The following is a 21118-nucleotide window of genomic DNA, read 5'->3' on the forward strand; positions in this document are numbered from 1 at the left end:
GCCCAGCCCTGCCTATTCCTGGCAATGACGGGCAAGGGACGGGCCCGCCCTTGGCCCGGGCGAGCCCGCGCGCATCCCGCGCTGCGGGAGGCGCTCGCTGATTATAAGTGCTTCCGCGCCCTCTGATGTCGTCCGTCGCGCTGCAGAGCCCCCTGGGATTTGGAGTCCGGGGCAGCGAAGTAGCAGCGATGTTTAGAGCCGTTCCCCTCACGGCGGAATTTGAAAACCGGGGCAGCAGAGTAGCGGTGATGTTCGAAGCCGTTCCCCTCACGGCAGGAAAATGCAGGTGAGTCAGTTAAGGCAGCCACAAATACGGTCTCGCGTCCTAGTAGAGTAGCAGAGAATGAGTGGTAGAGAGTAGTAGTGAGTGAGTAGTAGAGTAGCAGAGTGAGTGGTAGAGAGTAGTAGTAGAGTGAGTAGTGGAATGAGTAGTGGAGTGAGTAGTGGAGTGAGTAGTGGAGTGAGTAGTGGAGTGAGTAGTGGAGTGAGTAGTGGAGTGAGTAGTGGAGTGAGTAGTGGAGTGAGTAGTGGAGTGAGTAGTGGAGTGAGTAGTGGAGTGAATGGTGGAGTGAATGAGTGGTGGAGTGAATGAGTGGTGGAGTGAGTGAGTGGTGGAGTGAGTGAGTGGTGGAGTGAGTGAGTGGTGGAGTGAGTGAGTGGTGGAGTGAGTGAGTGGTGGGAGTGAGTGAGTGGTGGGAGTGAGTGAGTGGTGGGAGTGAGTGAGTGGTGGGAGTGAGTGAGTGGTGGGAGTGAGTGAGTGGTGGGAGTGAGTGAGTGGTGGGAGTGAGTGAGTGGTGGGAGTGAGTGAGTGGTGGGAGTGAGTGAGTGGTGGGAGTGATTGAGTGGTGGGAGTGGGTAGTGGAGTGAGTGGGTAGTGGAGTGAGTGGGTAGTGGAGTGAGTGGGTAGTGGAGTGAGTGGGTAGTGGAGTGAGTGGGTAGTGGAGTGAGTGGGTAGTGGAGTGAGTGGGTAGTGGAGTGAGTGGGTAGTGGAGTGAGTGGTAGTGGAAGTGGAGTGAGTGGTAGTGGAAGTGGAGTGAGTAGTAGTGGAAGTGGAGTGAGTAGTAGTGGAAGTGGAGTGAGTAGTAGTGGAAGTGGAGTGAGTAGTAGTGGAAGTGGAGTGAGTAGTAGTGGAAGTGGAGTGAGTAGTAGTGGAAGTGGAGTGAGTAGTAGTGGAAGTGGAGTGAGTAGTAGTGGAAGTGGAGTGAGTGGAAGTGGAGTGAGTGGAAGTGGAAGTGGAGTGAGTGGAAGTGGAAGTGGAGTGAGTGGTAGTGGAAGTGGAGTGAGTGGTAGTGGAAGTGGAGTGAGTGGAAGTGGAAGTGGAGTGAGTGGAAGTGGAAGTGGAGTGAGTGGTAGTGGAAGTGGAGTGAGTGGTAGTGGAAGTGGAGTGAGTGGTAGTGGAAGTGGAGTGAGTGGTAGTGGAAGTGGAGTGAGTGGTAGTGGAAGTGGAGTGAGTAGTAGTGGAAGTGGAGTGAGTAGTAGTGTAGTAGTAGACGAGTGAGCGGCCAAGTAAGTGTGAAACAAAGGTAGGAACGAAGGTAACAAAGTATGAAAAGATGGAAGCGCGTCAGCGTGTGGCCCAAAGGAAGCAGTGCGGGGTGAAGCAAGGGCGAAAGAAAGTCAGGAATGCTCATAATAAAGTATGAAAAGATGGAAGAGCGGCAGTATGGTTACTGCGCGAGGGAATAAGGAACAAGGCAAGCGATTATGTAGCTCTACAGAACGGCGGCGGGTGAGGGTGGATGTGACGGTTGAGATGAGGCGGGCAGATTGTTTTTTTGGGGGGTTGGGCCTCCGCACGGCCTCTGCTTAAACTATATTGCACTAAAGAGTGTGTGTGTTATCTCTGGGGACGGGTTTGCAAAAATGGGAAAGTAAGTGAAAGAGAGGAAGAATTACTGGTAGATAGGGAAGTGGAAGGAGTAGTGTGGGGCGAACAAGGGTGAACGAAAGTCAGGAATGCTGCTAATGAAGGATGAAAAGATGCAATCGCAGCAGCGTGTGCGTGTCTTCTTGTCTCTGGGGGCTACGCACGGTAAATGGTTATGGAAGGAGATGTAAAAATGGGTAAGTAAGTGAAAGCGAAGAAGAATTACTGGTAGATAGGGAAGTGGAAGGAGGAGTGCGGGGTGAAGCAAGGGTGAAAGAAAGGCAGGAATGCTGCTAATAAAGGATGAAAAGTTAGAGCGGCAGCGTGGTTCCCGCGCGAGGGAATAAGAGACCAGGCAAGCGATGATGTAGCTGTACAGAATGGCGGCGGGTGAGGGTGGATGTGACGGATCAGATGATCAGATGAGGGGGACAGATTTTTTGGGGGGATGGGGGCGCTCCGCACGGCATCTGATTAAATTATATTGCTGTAAAGAGTGCGTGTCTTATGTCTGTCGCGCCAGGGGGAAAAAGGACAAGCTGATTGCCAAAGTAGCTGGCCCGAATGGCGGCCGGTGAGGGTGGATGTGACGGCTCAGATGAGGAGGCCTGATTTTTTTTGGGGGGGGGGGCAAACAACTGACCAACATATCGACCGCCAAAACCACCTCCATATTCCATTATAGCAACTCATCCCCAATGAGTTGTGTGTTAGAGTAGAGCGACACTCTTGGAAAAAGTGCTTAGTAAACAGTTTATCCCATGTTGCTTACAATCTTGCCACATGATCGTTTCAGCAACAATCTCAACATTAACATCGACCCATTAAATCTTCAAATTATAAGTGTAAGTCATGAAACTTTTGTTTGCACGGTGCACCTCATGATACACGAGCGGCAGCGTGTTTCCCGCGCGAGGGAATAAGGAACGAGGCAAGCGATCATGTAGCTGTACAGAATGGCAGCGGGTGAGGGTGGATGTGACAGTTGAGATGAGGCAGGCAGATTGTTTGGGGGTTGGGGGGCTCCGCACGGTCTCTGCTTAAAGTATACTGCACTAAAGAGTGCGTGTCTTATGTCTGTGGCACCAGGGGAATGAAGGACAAGCCGATCGCTAAAGTAGCTGTCCCATAATGGCGCTGGGTGAGGATGGATGTGACGGCTCAGGTGAGGCGGGCAGATTGTTGTTTGGGGGGGGGCTCCGCAGAGCCTCTGATTAAACTATATTGCACTAAAGAGTGCGTGTCTTCTGGTCTCTGGGGGCTACGCACGGTGAATGCTGCAATTCCCTTGAAGTTACAGATGATAACGTTCTCTGCTTGCCCAAAGTCCATAATTAACGCTATAAGGCAATACCCACGTCCATGAAAGAAAACGGGGACGGAGCTGCAAAAATGGTAAAGTAAGTGAATGCGAGGAAGAATTACCAGTGCGGGGCGAAGCAAGGGTGATAGAAAGGCAGGAATGCTGCTAATAAAGGATGAAAGTGTGTGAAAGCGAAAGCTTTTGATATGGAAGCATATCGTCAGTGTGTGAAAGCGAAAGCTTTTGAGATGGAAGCATATTGGCAGCGTGTGAGAGCGAGAGGACGCCGCCATGCAAGCGTAGGGACAAAAAAATGTGCGCGTGTGTGCACAAAGATGGCGTCGGGCTGTCCACATGCGCGTGCATTAATTTGTCCCTATGCTTGCATGTTTACGTTTGCGTGCGGCAAAGCAGCCATGTTTGTCCAACCGGACGCGCGTTCATTCAGCTTTGGCTGAATTGATTACAAAAGGTTCTCTCCTGTCGAAGAGTAAAGCATGCGCTGCTTTCGCCAGGCGAGACCTAAAAAGGGCTTTGCCAGTGCTTGCTTTATTTGGAGCATGTGTCTAATTGACAACTGGAAGCTCAAGGAACATGAAATAATCTAGAATTCTGATGTTCTCAAACCATCCAAACACATCCCCTTAGGTTAGCAGTAGCTATTAGGCCAGTGTTCTAGCTGCCTCGTTCTAGCAGTTAGTTTTTCTTTAACCCCTTCAGTGCCCCGCCCTTTCCCCGCCCTGTGCCGGGCCTTTCATTAGCGGGCGGGGTTCATGACGAGATAGTCTCGTCATTGGCACAGCGCAACCGCGCTCCATGACGAGACCATCTCGTCATGGGCACTGAAGGAGTTAAACATGTTTTGAGTTGTCTTTGCCCAACTAGGTGCTAGTGCCTTTTGACTTTCAGTGTACATGTTATTTAAATTGTTAATTTTGATACGCTTCTAATTAAGTGTTCTGTCTTAAGTTATAACACTAACTGGGCAGCGATAAATGATATTTAATGGTCACACTGTACCTGGGTTGCAACTTTGCTACCACCTCCTAAAGTGTCTTGAAGGCTCATATTCATACCTAGAGGCAAGTTATTGTGTTTGAGTGTTAAAGTATTGGTGGCATGGGGATACTAATGGTAAACAGCAGTAGTCACACACCTAGTAGCCAATGACTGATATAGATTGTAAGAACTCAGACATGCAGGTATATGAATTTCAAAAAGATTCCAGTAATAGAAAACTAAGAATGCAATAATGTGTCCTTTTATTGGAAGATTCATGTAACAGCCTGTCTTTTTTTGTGAGGTAAGGGGACAACGTCGCTTTTACAAGTTACCACAGCTTTACTGAATGGTAGATGGATGTCATTTTTTATCACATTAGAAAACTGCTTTGTTTTTCGTTTTCTGAGCAGTTTTAACAGTCTTCAATCTTTTCAAAAGGTGCACTTCGCTTCATGAGAAGGATAATTGGCTTGAAAGACGAGTTTTATAACCGGTACATCATTAAAGGAAATCTTTTTGAGCCTGTTATTAATGCACTTCTGGATAATGGAACAAGATACAATCTGTTAAATTCTGCGATAATTGAGCTCTTCGAATTCATAAGAGTGGTAAGTATTAAAGTATCATACGTGTCCATTGTCCTTAAGCTAGGTGTGTTTATATTTAGGAATGGGTAAATGAAAGTTCTATTTTGATTTAGTCCGCTTTTATAGACTGTATATTTTTTTCAATTCTTAAAAATGTTAATGTTCACAAATCAGACCCATGTGTGGTGTGTATTGTGCACCTGAGGTGAGTCATTGATTTTCAGATTAATTTGTTTAATGATTGCTTCTCGTAAATCACAAGCCTGTTACGATTTCCTCACACTCGAGGCAAAATGTGACCACTCTTCCACCACTTTTCAGTTATGCAGTTAAATAACATAGACACACAAATTTGGTAGAACACTTGTCAGCATCAATTGGATATTTTAAGGAAAATAAGGTTATGTTCATTTCTTCTAGGTCCACAATTTTAATTTGGGCCAGACCCTTAGCAGGACTTTGCAGGGTTCATAAACAACTCCCAATTGTTACTTACTCTCGTTTCTGCAAACATTGGCAGATCTGTGAACACCATAAGCATTTCACACTGCCCAATTCTCAAAATTAGATTATGGCAGATATAGTTGGCATTCCACTGGTATTCCCATTTTGTGCCAGGAAGGATAATAAATAGAGCGTTACAGCACCAGCTTTCTTTTTCTTGCCTTTTGAGAAAGTATGAACGTTTTACTCTATACCATTATCATATTATCTGCCTAGAAGACCAGTCATTAATTGAATTGTGCCTTAGCAGGGGCGAGTTGTTTTTAGGCATCCTTAATGCTTTCGCTGCGTATGGGGTCTTGTTTGAAATGTTTAAGCTTAATTGCATGCAAAACAAATGCAGGATAGTTTGGCTGCGACAACATGAAGTATACTTCATTGCAGTATTCTGATCTTAAACCAGGCAGGTGACTTAATTACTTGAGAGAGGGTAGTGTACATCAGGGAGGTAAGTTTAAGATAGGTTTAGTATATTTGGTGTTTACATTTGCATAAGTAGGTGGTGTCCAACACTGTTTCACTGTGCAGTTGGGTCATGTTTGGTAGGGCTTTGCCTATTTGAAGCATTGCAAGGGGAGAAACTTGGGGATTTGCAGATGTGGCACAGCACCCAAAAATACACGAATGTTCTGCTTGCCAGTCCTTATATTTCCAGGCCTTATTTAGAGATCAGGAATCATTTGTGCATTGCTATTGAAAACCTTTACCATGTGGCCCAGGACCACTGGCCAAATTGTGTCAAGGCCCTCCCCAGTACATATCTTTAAATAATTTCCTTTTGTCTGGGTGGGATTGTTTGGTAGTAAATGTTGAACCGAAGTGGGAATACACATTTATCACTTCCACATGTTCAGCATATCCACCTCAGTTTATGACCCAAATTAGCACCAATGAAGAGCATAGGCTCAAGTCGGCACTCAGGAATCCAAATTCCACACTTAACCTGAGTTGCTCAGATTTTCTACCACATTCAAACTGACTACAAGGGAGTCCCCAGAGTTTTATTGAGTGTTTCAGATAGTGACTTATTTGGGAATAGTTTCCTACACAGTTTAACCATCTTCAGTCATTCCAAAAGGTTCACTTTGCTTCATGAGGATCCCTTGCGATTCCTCCAAATGGCATAAACCCCTAAGGCCAGAGCTTTTTTCAAGCCTTGCAAATCCTGTGGGGCAAGTAAGATTTATATTTTCTCTCATGAGGACCCTCGCAAGAAAAGCCTACTGTGAGAAAGTGCCATCTTTCCCGCATGGTATGCCTCCACTTTTTGTTGAATTGCTGATGTACTTTGAGTGTGCCCTGGGCTCCTGCCCATCAGGTGCCCAGGGCCTGTGTTCCTTCCCTAAAACTGCATTGAAGCCTAAACTTAATTGGCATCTCTGGCCACATGTCAGCCCCTGGTAAATTATACCCTAGGTACCCAGGACACTGTGACCAGAGAAGGCCCTAAGGGCTGCAGCACTTATTGTGCCACCCTTAGAGGCCCTATACCCTGACGCACACACACTGCCTTTGCAGGCTGAGTGTCCTGGTGCAGAACAAAACATCCCTGTGTGCCATGCCTACAACCACACTGCCCTGGCATACCTCGGGCACCCCTCTAGCTGGGTGCCCTATGCCAGTGGTGTGGGTACAGGTGCATGAGCCCTGTACCCCTACCGTACCCAGGTCCATTCCTAGGCACTGTATGTGCAGTGCTGCCATTAAGAGTATATGGTGCTGGGAGGTCATCATCACGAACTCCACAGCACCATGATGGCTCCACTGAAGACTAAGAAGTTTGGTATCAAACTTCTCAGCACATTAAACCCACACTGATGCCAGTGTGGGATTTAATGTAAAATGCACGACAGAGGGCAACTTAGTTTCCCCCTGAACCTAACCCACAATCCACGTCCTGCCTGAGAGGCTGCCTAGGCTGCCACCCAGCAGACATGTTGCTGGACCCCTGGGTAGAGAGCCATCTACTCTCCTGGTTCTGCAACAATGCACATCCTGGGCGAGGTACTAGGTCTCCTCCCCCAGGATGGACAGGGGAAGCTTCAAAGGCATGCCGCCTTTGTGAGCTTCAACAGACCACTTGCTGTACTCAGCAACTGGCCCCCACCGGTTCTAACCCCCACTCTGGCGGGAAAGCCCAAGTGAGGAAAGGGGGTGTGCCAGCCTCTGCCAACCCCACCCCTCAGGTGGGGGGGGGGGGGGCGAGGTGAAGCACAACTCCGGGTTCTCGCCATCTTGAGGATGGGGTGCCCTGCCCAATCAGGACTAGGCTCCTGCCCCCCCTCCCACTGGAGAGTGGCAGGATAGGGTTGTACCCACCCCAGGGAAGGGGCCCATTGGTCCCTGCCCTTTACCTACCTGTAACGCCCCTAAAACTAGTGTTTAGGGGCACCCTGAACCTTCCTTCCTCAGATCCCGAATCCGAAAAAGCAAGAAGAACAAGAAGAAAGAAGAGCTGCCGTGCAGCTGCTAACAAGAGGATGAAACCAACTGACTTGGCCCCAGCACTACAGGCCTGTCGACCCTCGAACCTGCTCCTGCTAAAACCCGGCGTCTCCAGTGGTCAGCAACCTCAAACCCAGGAGGACCTGACTGCCTTGTGACTCTAAAAGACTGGGACTCCCACTAGCAGTGGTTCTGCTCAAAGCAAGCAACAAACCCCTGGTGCCAGCCAGGAACCGCGACTCCTGCACACTCTGCACCTGCCGCGCCTGGCCTGTGCCTGAGTGGACAAAGACCATGAGGACGTCCCCCCGGCGACTGTGACCCAGAATCCAGCACCCAAGGACCCTCCTCGACGCTCCTGACGACGCCTGCAGCCTCAGAACAAGGGACCCCTCCAACCGCGACCAGCAGAGGGTAAGATTTCCCGACGCCAAAAGGCACCCCTGCACCTGATGCCCTGCGCCCAACTCCTGGGTGCCTACCTAACCTACAGCTTCCCAACTTACCTCTCGAAGTGGTGGTCGCACCTGAAGAATATCCGTCCGCGAGCTTGCAGCCTTTGTTCATCTGGTAGCTTCTCCATTGAAATCTATTGAGCTCCCGACGGCTCAAAAGCACCCTGCACCCAGCCACTCGAGTGCCCCTGGAATTGCAACCTCTATCCTATCTTACTTACCCACTTGCCCTGAGTGAGTGACCAGGAGGCCAGCTCCCACAGCCGCGTGGCCTGCCTGCTAGCAGCCACCAACCAAAGACCCCCTGCCTGCAATAGGCTAACATTGGACCTAGCTCTCTCTGCACCCGGCTGCCCCTGTGCCGCTGAGGGTGTAACAACTGTACCTACCTAACCCTTGGAGACCCTGGAGTCTATGCCTAGAACCTTAACTCTGCCAGTCGAGTACTTACCTGAGAGCCGATAACCTACATTTTCCCCATAGGGTAACATTGACTGGTTTCACTTGGAAATTCTTCTAAGTGTCGAGTTTTGAAACTTTAAAATATTCACTAAAAATCAGCCGATCAACGAAACTGACATTACTCACCTGTTATCAGGAGAGATGCCAGTGCTGGATCTTGGTGCCCAGCACTGACCGTGAAAAGTAATTACAACTGTACTTACCGCTAACTTACTTGATTTTCCTCCATAGGATAACATTGCCTGGTTTTTGCCCGAAATTCTTCTGTCGATTTTTGAAACATACAAATATTCCTTAAAAATCACCTGTGTAACAAAAACGATTTCTTTCAACTGTTTACAGGAAATGCACCAGGGCTGAATCCAAGATCCAACCCTAAGTAAGAAAATCATACGTAAAGTAACTGAAATTGCATTTACTTAAGAACTCCCATTGAGCTCAATGTTATAATTGTATTTGAATTGTGTTGCCTATTGCAACAATTGTAACTATTGCATTTAAAAGTCTATTGCTTATTGAAAGTATACAACTACAGCATTTTATTCTAAGAAAGTATTTTGATATATTGTTGGTTCTAAAATAAAACAATATATTTTTATATACAAAACAGTTGGCCTAGAGTTCAGTTCTTGTGTGTGAGACCATTTGCTGACTGACTGTGTACAACAAATGCTTTACACTGTCCTCTGATACTACCTTACTGCTCGACCAAGCTACCACTTTAGAAAGTAAGGTTGTATCTAACTTTAGCCTCTGCCAAACCTCTGGGGACTGTGGACTCTGTACACACTGAACCTTGCTTTGGTGCAGTATATACAGAGCCACTTTCTTAGACCTACTTTTTGCAGCCTGAATCTTTTCTGGATTCACTTGCTGTGCATTATTCCGCCATCTAGTGTTTACCTGCTACAATCCGGATATGTGACTTGGACATGTGATCTGACAGACATTGAGTCTATAAGCTCAGAATGGCAAATACAAGTACTTTACAAATCCTAAATGCGCTTTATTGCCAAATCCCTTAAAGGTGTCCTGCCCATGAAGGCCTAGAAGAAGCTGAAGCCGGTCTTTTCCTCCAAGACTTTTTACCCTATTTCTTAAAACCCTCTGAACTGGTCCCTAGAGTGCAGAACTCCGGTACATTTATTAAACTGCCCAAAAAAGTCACATTTAAGACCTTGAATATTCTACTAACCTTGCCATAACCACCTACATCTGACATGCTACCTTAACCCTTGAAGACTCCACTAACAGTCTTCGTTGGCAATATCAGGCAGATGTTTGTCCATGAAGATATCCAAGGGTGGCAGGTGTAAACGACTTCGGCACTGAAGGCAAAGGTTTTGTCAGCGGCAACATCATCAAACAACCTCATCGATCACTACCTTGTTAATGGTGGCAATGATTAAGGCTCAGTCAGCAGACACTTTTTAACTGGTGCTCACATCAACAGTCCGATTGACTACTGTTTCTTCATTGACAATAGATCTACTAGTGGTACCCAAGTGCCTTTTGGCCTCCAGTCCAAACCAGTTAATTATTTTCTCTAAAAAACCCTTGGTATGGTCCATCATTAATTTCATTAGTACAGGAAAGACGTGTTTGCACCATAGACAGTTGCCTCTAGAGGAGAAAAGTAAAAGACAGGATCACACTGGAATGAATGGCAGGCATAGCTTTGAAGGCCTCCAGTGCTACCTTGTTTTTGGGTCACTATGGCCGGGTTCTGTGGAAGTTGGTGCAAAAACACCAACAAATAGAAGCAAGATTTCAAGGAAATATTCTGGGTTCTAATCAGGTGATTGGTGCTGGTTTTGGCTGACATTTCAATACCTGTATATTGTCATGGCTTCACTTTCAGAAGGTATTACTGGCTTTGTTTGAGCTCACAAAAAATGATGAACAAGTTAACATTGCATCTTAGAGATAAGGTGATGAGAATGATGAATTGGGCAAAAACACTATAGGCAGTGTTCAGGAAGAGTTTTTTCAAGGCTCATTACCAAGGCGAAAGGAGATATTTACAACAGCACCAGCAGATTATTCCGATCCCTCCCTGTGCACATCAGCAGTACAACTAAAGCAGCTTTTTATGATCCAATCGGGCAGATTTCTTCATGCTTTTCTATTGGTTCCACTGATAACATTGAGCAAACTGAAGTACTACAGGGCCAGTATGATCTGCATTGCTCCACAATAAACAAGGCAGTGGTGTTAAACGGATGTGCTATTGATGTGAGAAAGACCTTTGAAAAGACTGCATAGCAGATCTGAACTCTAGTCTCTAGAGCCAGGAAATTCATCTAAAAGTCACTTAACTGAATATATCGACTTGGCTCATGAATATGTGCAGTACGGACATCTGGACATGACAAAATCTAAAATGGATGTTGTGAAGCAAGAAAAGAGGCTGTATAACCACTTGAAGTGGTTTCAGGTGGAAAAGTGCTCAGAAGATGTTAAAACCAGAACCTCGACCTGATCACCTGCAAAGAAGCAGCAGTGCAGAATTCTTTCACCTGGAAAAGTCGAAGCTGCATTTCTTTTCTTATAAGTTACATGCTAGGACAAGATTGCCCCTTATTTTTGTATAGATGTGCACCCTGGCCCTGGGTGATTTAACTCTATGTGTAACTGGCATCCATACTGTTTACTGGATTCTAACTGGCTAATCTAGCATGCAGCTGTGGCCTGTGCCAGTCTGTGGTATTGTCAATATCCAGAACTGATTTTGTGGCCTGGGCGGTGCATTAAGCATGCTTTCCTTGGTCATCACGAGGCTACTGAGCATCTCCTGCTCTGTTGACATGAAGCAGTGGTGACAGCGTACTGATTTTTGCAAAATAATAGTCCAGTACTGACCTTTATTTTCTATGTTAAACAGGAGTGCGGGCACCAGGCCCACTCCAGTAAATGTCCTACTTCATTGCAATACCCACACCCTTGTGCTGCCATTGTGTTGTGTGCATGGTGGGGGAAAGGCACCCACATAGCAGTGAGACTGTTTGTGATGTTAACATGTCTGCTAGGACCAGTGGAATCTGTTGGGTGACCCTTAGTTCAGTATGGCACAAGGTGGAGGCTGGATACAGCTTCAGAAGTGTATTGCCTGCATTTCTGTGGCTGTAGAGTTGAGACCCAGAAAATGTGAGGGAAAAATGAAAGGGGGTAAATTTTAGAAAATAAATTAGGATGTTTTAGCAATAGGCTGCTGGTTATTCCCTGCTGAATACTGCCATTTGGTGGATGTTTTAGATACTGGGAGAGTCTGCTAGTTCTGTTGCTAAACAGCGGTTCTGTCCCTAAGAAACCAACACAAAGGAGTCCAGTGCCCGCTGGATCCGTGAGTCCTGCCCACTCTGCACCCGGCGCCTACGACCCGTGTCCAGGTGGACTACTGACCCAGACCATGTTCCCCAGCGAGCCTGAACTCCAGTCCAGCATTGGCTGACTGCTCCTGGACTCCACAACGACGCAGCCTGAATACAGAGGCTTCCCCTGACCGAGACCAGCTCCGGTAAGAAGCATCTGGGATCTAAAGGCACCCCCTGCACCCTCTGCACCCTAAGTCCCTAGGCCTTGGTGAGCTAAATTGGCAGTGCCCGTACATCTCTACTCACCTCTGCTGTTGCTGGTCTCCCTCCTGCCAACTCCGGTGCGACGCCTGCAGCCTGTTTGTCCGAAGCAAGTTCTCCATTGGAAAGCATTGAACAGACAATAGATTCTAATCCAGCGGTCTTCGGTCGCGCATTTCCAGGCCTAACTTCTGCCTGAAATACAAAATCTGCTTTTCCTTTTGGGCAGAGACAACGGTCCGGACCCTTCATTACGATCGTTAAAATGCTTTAGGTGAAGTTAATTGAGTCTTGTGCTGTAAAACAGAGGCCTGGTGTAGCAAAGTGTACTGATTTTTGCAAAATAATAGTCCAGTACTGACCTTTATTTTCTATGTTAAACAGGAGTGCGGGCACCAGGCCCACTCCAGTAAATGTCCTACTTCATTGCAATACCCACACCCTTGTGCTGCCATTGTGTTGTGTGCATGGTGGGGGAAAGGCACCCACATAGCAGTGAGACTGTTTGTGATGTTAACATGTCTGCTAGGACCAGTGGAATCTGTTGGGTGACACTTAGTTCAGTATGGCACAAGGTGGAGGGTGGATACAGCTTCAGAAGTGTATTGCCTGCATTTCTGTGGCTGTAGAGTTGAGACCCAGAAAATGTGAGGGAAAAATGAAAGGGGGTAAATTTTAGAAAATAAATTAGGATGTTTTAGCAATAGGCTGCTGGTTATTCCCTGCTGACTACTGCCATTTGGTGGATGTTTTAGATACTGGGAGAGTCTGCTAGTTCTGTTGCTAAACAGCGGTTCTGTCCCTAAGAAACCAACACAAAGGAGTCCAGTGCCCGCTGGATCCGTGAGTCCTGCCCACTCTGCACCCGGCGCCTACGACCCGTGTCCAGGTGGACTACTGACCCAGACCATGTTCCCCAGCGAGCCTGAACTCCAGTCCAGCATTGGCTGACTGCTCCTGGACTCCACAACGACGCAGCCTGAATACAGAGGCTTCCCCTGACCGAGACCAGCTCCGGTAAGAAGCATCTGGGATCTAAAGGCACCCCCTGCACCCTCTGCACCCTAAGTCCCTAGGCCTTGGTGAGCTAAATTGGCAGTGCCCGTACATCTCTACTCACCTCTGCTGTTGCTGGTCTCCCTCCTGCCAACTCCGGTGCGACGCCTGCAGCCTGTTTGTCCGAAGCAAGTTCTCCATTGGAAAGCATTGAACAGACAATAGATTCTAATCCAGCGGTCTTCGGTCGCGCATTTCCAGGCCTAACTTCTGCCTGAAATACAAAATCTGCTTTTCCTTTTGGGCAGAGACAACGGTCCGGACCCTTCATTACGATCGTTAAAATGCTTTAGGTGAAGTTAATTGAGTCTTGTGCTGTAAAACAGAGGCCTGGTGTAGCAAAGTGGGTTTCTGTTGCAGTAACCCCCCCACGTTTTACCAGACTACTCATGCCTTTTGACTTGATGTGCCCTGGGTCCCTGCCTATCCGGTTCCCAGGGCCTGTGTTCTTTCCCCAAAACTAACCCAATTGGCACCTCTGGCCACAGGTGAGCCCCTGGTAAATGGTACCACAGGTACCCAGGGCAATGTGAACAGAGAAGGCCTCTAAGAGCTGCAGAACTTATTGTGCTGCCCTTAGAGGTCTTGTACTCGCACACTGCCTTTGTAGGCTGCGTATTTTGGTGCAGAACAAAGTGAAGAGTCGACATGGCACACATCCCTGTGTGCCATGCCTACAACCCACTACCCTGGCATAGATCAGTCACCCATCTAGCTGGGTGCTCTATACCAATGGTGAGGGTACAGGTGCATGAGCCCTGTATCCCTACAGTGTCTAACTCCATTCTTAGACATTGTAAGTGCAGTGCTGCCATTAAGAGTAGATGGTGCTGGGAGTTTGTCATTACGAACTCCACAGCACCATAATGGGTACACTGAAAACTGAGAAGTTTGGTATCAAACATCTCAGCACATTAAACCCACACTGATGCCAGTGTGGGATTTAATGAGAAATGCACACAGAGGGCATCTTAGAGATGCCCCCTGAAAACTAACCCACCACTAGTGTCCAGGCTGAGTGGCTGCTTTCAGCTGCCACCACCAGACATGTTTCTGGACCCCTGGGTCGAGAGCCTGCTGCTTTCTGGGGCCTGAAACAATGCACATCCTGGGACGAGGTGCCAAGCCTCCATCCCCAGGATGGGCAGGGTTCACGAAGGGGAATCTTCAAAGGCTTGCCGCCTTTGTGAGCTTTCCCAGGCCAATTGCTGCTTTCAGCTACTGGTCCCCACTGGTTCTGACCCCCACCTCGGGCGGGAGAACCAGCAGGAAAAACAAGTGAGGAAGAGAGGTGTGCCCACCTCTGCGAACTCCACCCCTCAGGTGGGGGAGGCGAGGTGAAGTACAACTCAGTCCACGCCATCTTGAAGATGGGGGACTCAGCCAAGCAGGGACAGGCTCATGCCCCCCTCCCACTAGAGGGTGGCATAATGGGGGGTGTACCCACCCCAGGGAGGGGGACCTATTGGGCCCTGCCCTTTACCTACCTGTAACACCCCTAAATCTAGTATTTAGGAGCACCCCTGAACCTTGCTTCCTCAGATCTAGACAAGAAACAAGAAGAAAAGTAGGATCGAACAGCCGTGCAGCTGCTAACGAGAAAGACGCCCACTGATTTGGCCCCAGTCCTACGGGCCCGTCTCCCCCTCGAATCTGCTCCTGCAAAATCCCGGTGTGTTCTGCAGCCAACAACCTCAAAAACCCAGAAGGACCTGCCTGCCTTCACTTCCAAAGACTGCTTCTCCTGTGAACACCGGATTTGTTCAACTGCAACCTCTGGCAGCAGCCAGAGACCACGAATCTGCCCAACTCTGCACCCACCGTCCACGGCCTGAGTTCGAGTGGTCAAACACCAAAGGAGGTCATCCCGCGATCCTGAACCGAGATCCGGCTACCCCTGACCTGCCTCAAGCCTCCCGCTGACGCATGCAGTCTAAATCCAGAAGGCCCACCCTAACCACGGCCAGGAACTGGTAAGAAGATCCAACCCCAAAAGGCACCCGACGCCCCACGGCCTTGTGTGCCTAAACCAACAGTGCCTAACCAACCCCTAACTTCCCAACTTACCTCTCGAAGTGGTGGTCGCACCCAGAAGTCCTTTGTCTCCCTGCCTGCAGTGCTTTTGCAAACCGGAGGTTATCCATTGAAAACAGGGTATCTGACGTCAAAACAGCACAACACACGACTGCCCTAGTGCCGCTGAGGGTGCACCTTTGGTGCTAATTTATTTGCCCTGAGCTAAAGTCCAAGAGCTTTGCTCCCACAACCCAGTTGCCTGCTCGCCAGCAGCCACCAACCGGAGGCCCCCTATCCCCCATTGGATAACACTGGGCCTCAACACTCTAAACCCGGCTGCCCTAGTGCCGCTGAGGGTTTAACAAGTGCATCACTGACCCTGGGGGACCCTGAGTCTACCCCCAGAACCACAACTCCCTCTACCGAATACTTACCTAAAAACCGATAACCATATTTTCCTCCATAGGATAACATTGACACTTTTTCCTGAAAAGGTTTTTGTGTGAAGTTTTGAAACCTAAAGAAATTCTTTAAAATTGTACGATTTAACAAAAACGCTTTTACTCACCTGTTTACAGGAAATGTCCCAGTGCTGCATCCAGGCATACAGCATTGAGTGAGAAAAGTAGTCCAAAAGTAACTTATCTGCTATTTTTCTGAAAATCCCAGTCAGGTTTATGTACTGTATTTACAAGTGATTGCATTTCTCTGAAACAATACTGTAAGTCAAACCATAGTACTTTTGCAATTGAACTGTATTACAATCAGCATTTACTACTGTAGAGTATGTATTGCTTACCTGTGTCCGGCTTGCTTGGTTCTAGAAATAAAATACCTAAAAGAATATTTTTATACAAAAACAATTGGTCTGAAGTTCAGTCTTTGAGTGTGTGAATTCATTTGCTGACTAAGTGTGTACAACAAATGCTTAACACTGTCCTCTGATACTGCCTTACTGCTCGACCACACTCTCACAAATAGAGATTAAGGTTCGATCTAATTTTACCTCTGCCTACCTTTGGGGTTCCACTGGCCTCTGTGCACACTATATACCTCACTTTGGTATAGTATATTCAGAACCACCTTCCTACACCTGGTAAAACAATCCTTCAATTAAGTCTTCATGCCAGGTTGCCTGCTTGCCTGAATGACATGCAAATGTGCGCTAGGAGTTAATCTGCAAATGTAAAGGGTGCTTGGGAGTAGTTCTGGCTTTAGTTGCTTGAATCACTCCAAGCATTGTGATGGCAAAGATGTGTTGCTTTTTTGCATGGGGGTGCATAGAGATAATAACTGGGCTGTGAAGTGCATGCTTTTAATCATAACTGTATTTTCACAGTACTTATTACCCCTGGGGAAGTATGCAAAAAAAAAGAAAAAAGCATTACTTATGGTCTTGTACTACTCAAATCTACATTTTTGAAGCTCCATTTTATCCTAAAGCGAAGTGCAGTTTGAAGCAGTATATTATAATGTGTGTAATGCAAGTATAAAATAATAACTTACACATTCACTGTGCTTTCTGTCACAGGCTGTGACCTCATAGCACCAAAAATACACAAGTCACTATTCTCTAATGCGCCAACCATATTTAATTCTGTCTATATCTGGTTACACACAGACCTCTACAGTGCATTAAATAGAGGTTTCATAATGTACTACAGTGCATTTCCCATTGAGTAAATTTATTTTTCATTTAAGCTACCCATTATTTTATATGTAGCTACCTAATAGTGAAACACCCCAAAAACTAGCAAAATATTTTAGGGCTGATTTATGAGAGGCCTGGTTTACCAGAGCGTCACTTTTTTGAAGCTTTGGCGGCACAAGCATCTCAATCATATCTATGAGGCGACGCAAAGTCACCCTGCATGGCTTTGCATGGCCTCATAGATATGGAGTAAGACAAGCATCGCAAGTTGCTGCCTTGCACTATGTCAAGTAGGCATTCCATAGGCATTGCAGTGGGTGTTCCCGTGCAACACCCATGGATTTTGATGCTGCCCCAGATTTGTAAAAACTTTGTAAACCTGAAGCAGCTCCAAAACCTTACGCCTCCCCACAGCAGGCGTAACGAGGAGAAATGTTTTCATTTCTCCTTGTTTTTCCACTTTCTAGGCGAGCTGCATGCAGTTCACATAGAAAGAGAAAAACCCCTCTTAGGATTCTTTTTTTGCAGGAAGGTGCCCCTTCCTGCACAAGAACAATCCTGCCTATGTTGGCGTTAGGCAGCAATTTGTGCGCCAAAGAAGGAGGAAAGTACAGGAATGCATCATATTTCATAAATAAGGTGTATTCCTGCCCTTTCACATTGGTGTAGGGCAGCATAGCAAGAAGACTTGCAGCGCTGCCCTACGTCAATGCCTCAAAAATGAGGCTTTGATTTACCCACACCTTTGACCACACCCCCACTCTCGCTGACCTTTGGTTTGCTAAACACATATTTAATCCCCAATTTAAAAATGATTTGCTGTGGGAATTAGAGGCGTTTATGGTTGTCGATGGTTGGCAATAATGAGGAGGACCCAATCTAGAAATTTTTGTCAGGAGGGGCTCCTTACGCTAAAGATTTTTTGACAGGGGGGTCTTGGCATCAAAAAGTTTGAAGACCTCTGCTCTAATCTCACAATTTGTCCATGCAAGCAACCTTCTGGTGGCTATTTCCTCAACAAGGAGGGCAGCAGAGTTCCATGTGTTATTTGAAGACCCATGCAAAATAATTAACTGCTATAGGTGCACAAAAACAGCAGTGTTTAAGATTCAGCTCTGCCTCATGGTGTTTTTACTAGCGTTCTTCAATTCACAGTTTCTGAGGGAGACGGAGTGCGGTCATAAGGGTGCTTGGATAAAAGAATGATGGGACTGGGCCACTGAGGACAAGATGCTTCATATACTGCTTCAGACTTGTTTGCCATCAGGTGGATAGACATCTTGCCTATGAGGTAACGCAAGATGGAGGGCCACTGTAGTGGCCTTCATGGTCAGTCTGCAGCTTGTGGGCATCTCCAATTCAGTGTCTAGAAATTATTCCTTACCAGAAAAATGCCACTGTGTATGCTTATGTAACAGCTAATGCTGCTGTTGGTCAAGTATTGCTAGCCAAAGATGCTGCAACTCTTTGCCCAACCCTCCTCCCCTACAAGGTTTCTACTGCTTTGAATTATGTCAGATGTACTTTGAATCTATACCTAGTTAGAAGGGATAACTGCAGGTTAGGGAGGTGTGGTTAATAATGCGCTCATCTGTCTGCAGAAAAGAGCGCCTTTGTGGATCTTGTCTAAAGACAGATGTCATGTGTTTTGCTAGAGAATGACCAACTTTAAGTGGGACAGATTCAAACAAGATATACATTTATACAGACTTACTGATGCTGGAGAACCACTTTTAAAGTTGAGTAACAACTCATTTAACTGATGACAACTGTCAGACGCAGTAAAAGAGTACTTTAATATTTTGATATGGGCATTCTAATTGTCTGACCTTGGTGGAATCTGCTTTGTCTGTAAATGTGCACAGTCAACCAAGACAAAAATTGAAAGTTGGGGACAATTCTTCACATTTTTATGTCTATTTTTTATTCACAGGAAGATATAAAATCACTTACAGTACATATTGTTGACAACTTTTACAAATCACTTGAAACAATTGAATATGTTCAGACATTTAAAGGACTGAAGACAAAATATGAACAGGAAAAAGACAGACAGAATCAAAAATTAAACAGGTATTAAAAGTTGTGCTTCTAAAAGTGATTTGTAAAATGTAATGTCTTGATTCTAGGGTAGCACAGTAATAAGTGCATTGAATTGTGAATTGAATATTGATGCTTTGTCAACATTTTATTTAATCTTAACATAGGTTGTTCAAAACAGAACTTATCTAATGCATAATTTCTAAAAACAATGAGTGCGCGTGACCAGAGCACTGCTCAGAAGCCCACGTCCGATACTGTTAAACATCTGCACTCTAAATATGAAAAGTGTGTATTTGGTGCCTGTTTAATTCACTACCAGATTCTCCATGCCTTTTATCTTACTCTTGCAAGTTCCTGTGTTCTCCCTATGTGACGATTTTTCCCTCGACTTGTGTGTGTTTTTCCCTCTTGTTATTTATAAATGTCTGATGAGGAAAAATAAGTGCTGGTCTCCAAAAATGAGCGCATGTCGGCACCACCGGCTCAAATTAAGCACTGGACCCATCACCGGTGTTTGTTTTCAGTAAAACTTGTTAGATTGTGGTAACTGTAAATGCTACAGAATTATGTGGTTAAATAGTTTTGTGCTATCATCTTTGTTGATTTATTTAAAACACCTTGCTTCTGAAACCTGTGTTCTGCGCCAGGACATTGCTCCTTTGCTGGAACAGGTAGTAGGTATTGCCATTTGAACTGTTCTGCAGCATTCTCAGCCAGCACCACTGTGAAGGGGCTCTCACATCCATCTTCCTCTGCAGCGATCGCATGATCTTAGGAGCCCACCTCCTGGCACCATTAGTGCTGCTTGTTAACTACTGCAGACAACCAATGTGACCGAGTGAGGGGATAGGTTTGGGTTTTAGGTTGGGATCCATGTGGAAGGATGCCTGTGAAACAAAGAACAGTTGATTGAATATTGTATCTCACATAATTCTCTAATTGTGTTAAGTCACGTAAAGAACCCTGCCCCCTCTCCATTTCTTTGGCTTTCCTAACTTAAGTATTGGGATTTGGGATACAATTCGCTCCTGTTGTATTCTTGTCTTAAAGGAGAGATGTTTGCGCTATGTTAGTTTATTTAAGGTCTCTGGTTTGCTCTGTTTAACCTTTTGACTAAAGTAAATGCATTGATCATATTAAAATAGCTCGAATATCCTTAATAACAATTGCAATGAGCCTCAGCAACTGCAAATTACAATCAATATGCCCTTCCACAGTTCAGAACTGAAGGATATGAATAGTTCCTTCAGATTTTGAAAGGTTAGTCCGTTAGAGTAGAGTTGGTCTTAAAGTTACAAAGTTTTAAACAGTTTAGTCACAGAAAACAATGTTTATGCTGTACATTCCCTTAAAGCAACTGGCTAGTGCGCCTTTGAGCTAGTAAGGGATTTAAGAGCGGTTTGTTCAACTTCACAAAGTACTTTCCCTCACAAACTTTAAACTACTCACAGTTAAAGGAGTAGAGCTTCGGAACTGTTCTCCGACAAGTTCACACATAGGGCCTAATCAGGTAGTTAGCCAGCATACACTCTTTAATTAATTAAGCTATATCATTCCAGTCACCGAGACCATATGCCTAGTTCAAGCAACAAAATGGCAAAGTACCTGTTATGGTGAACAGTTAGCCTTTTAATAAATGTGTTTAATGAAAGCCAACATGTCAGATTACCTTAGTAGAAATTTATTTGTATTGGCTGTTTAGGTGAAGAAACATTATTTCATTGAAAATAAAGTATTTAAGTCCTGAAATAAAGATTGAAGAAACAAGCATTGGGAAAGCCAGTAGGTGTGGTGTTGGCTTGCCAGCCTTTTGGCTTTCATTCCGGGTTTTGTTTTTGTAACACTTTTTGCTAGTGTTTGCCCGTAAAGCAGCCAGATCCACATCAACCTAAAAAAAGAAAAAATTGGCTAAGATCAAAAATATATTTTATCTCAAAAAGCACATTTTGATATAGTAGTCCCTAGCAATGAAGGGACTTCTCTTCCAAGGGATACTCGTCAATAGTCATAAGCACTTAATAGTCCCTCCCACATGCGGGGACCCCAGAGCATTAACAAAAAATGTGTGTGCGTGTGTATATATATATATAGATAGATAGATATCAAAATAACTGCTTTTCACCAAAGTCGATAATCCTTTGCTCGGCAAGCA

At 46.0% G+C, this 21118-nt stretch overlaps 1 protein-coding gene across 4 annotated transcripts in view; it reads left to right on the plus strand.

Moving 5' to 3' along the window:
* Nucleotides 1-21118, plus strand: part of PPP4R3B (protein phosphatase 4 regulatory subunit 3B) — a 455240-nt gene that overhangs the window by 362207 nt on the left and 71915 nt on the right. For all 4 annotated transcript variants that reach the window (XM_085612383.1, XM_085612385.1, XM_085612382.1 and 1 more), the window contains exons 12-13: nucleotides 4611-4780; nucleotides 18857-18996. In XM_085612383.1, coding sequence (XP_085468509.1) covers nucleotides 4611-4780; nucleotides 18857-18996 — 310 coding nt within the window. The remainder of the gene's footprint in view (nucleotides 1-4610; nucleotides 4781-18856; nucleotides 18997-21118) is intronic.

The sequence above is a fragment of the Triturus cristatus genome, chromosome 6, assembly GCF_964204655.1.
Source record: "Triturus cristatus chromosome 6, aTriCri1.1, whole genome shotgun sequence".
In the NCBI taxonomy this organism is placed as follows: Eukaryota; Metazoa; Chordata; class Amphibia; order Caudata; family Salamandridae; genus Triturus; species Triturus cristatus.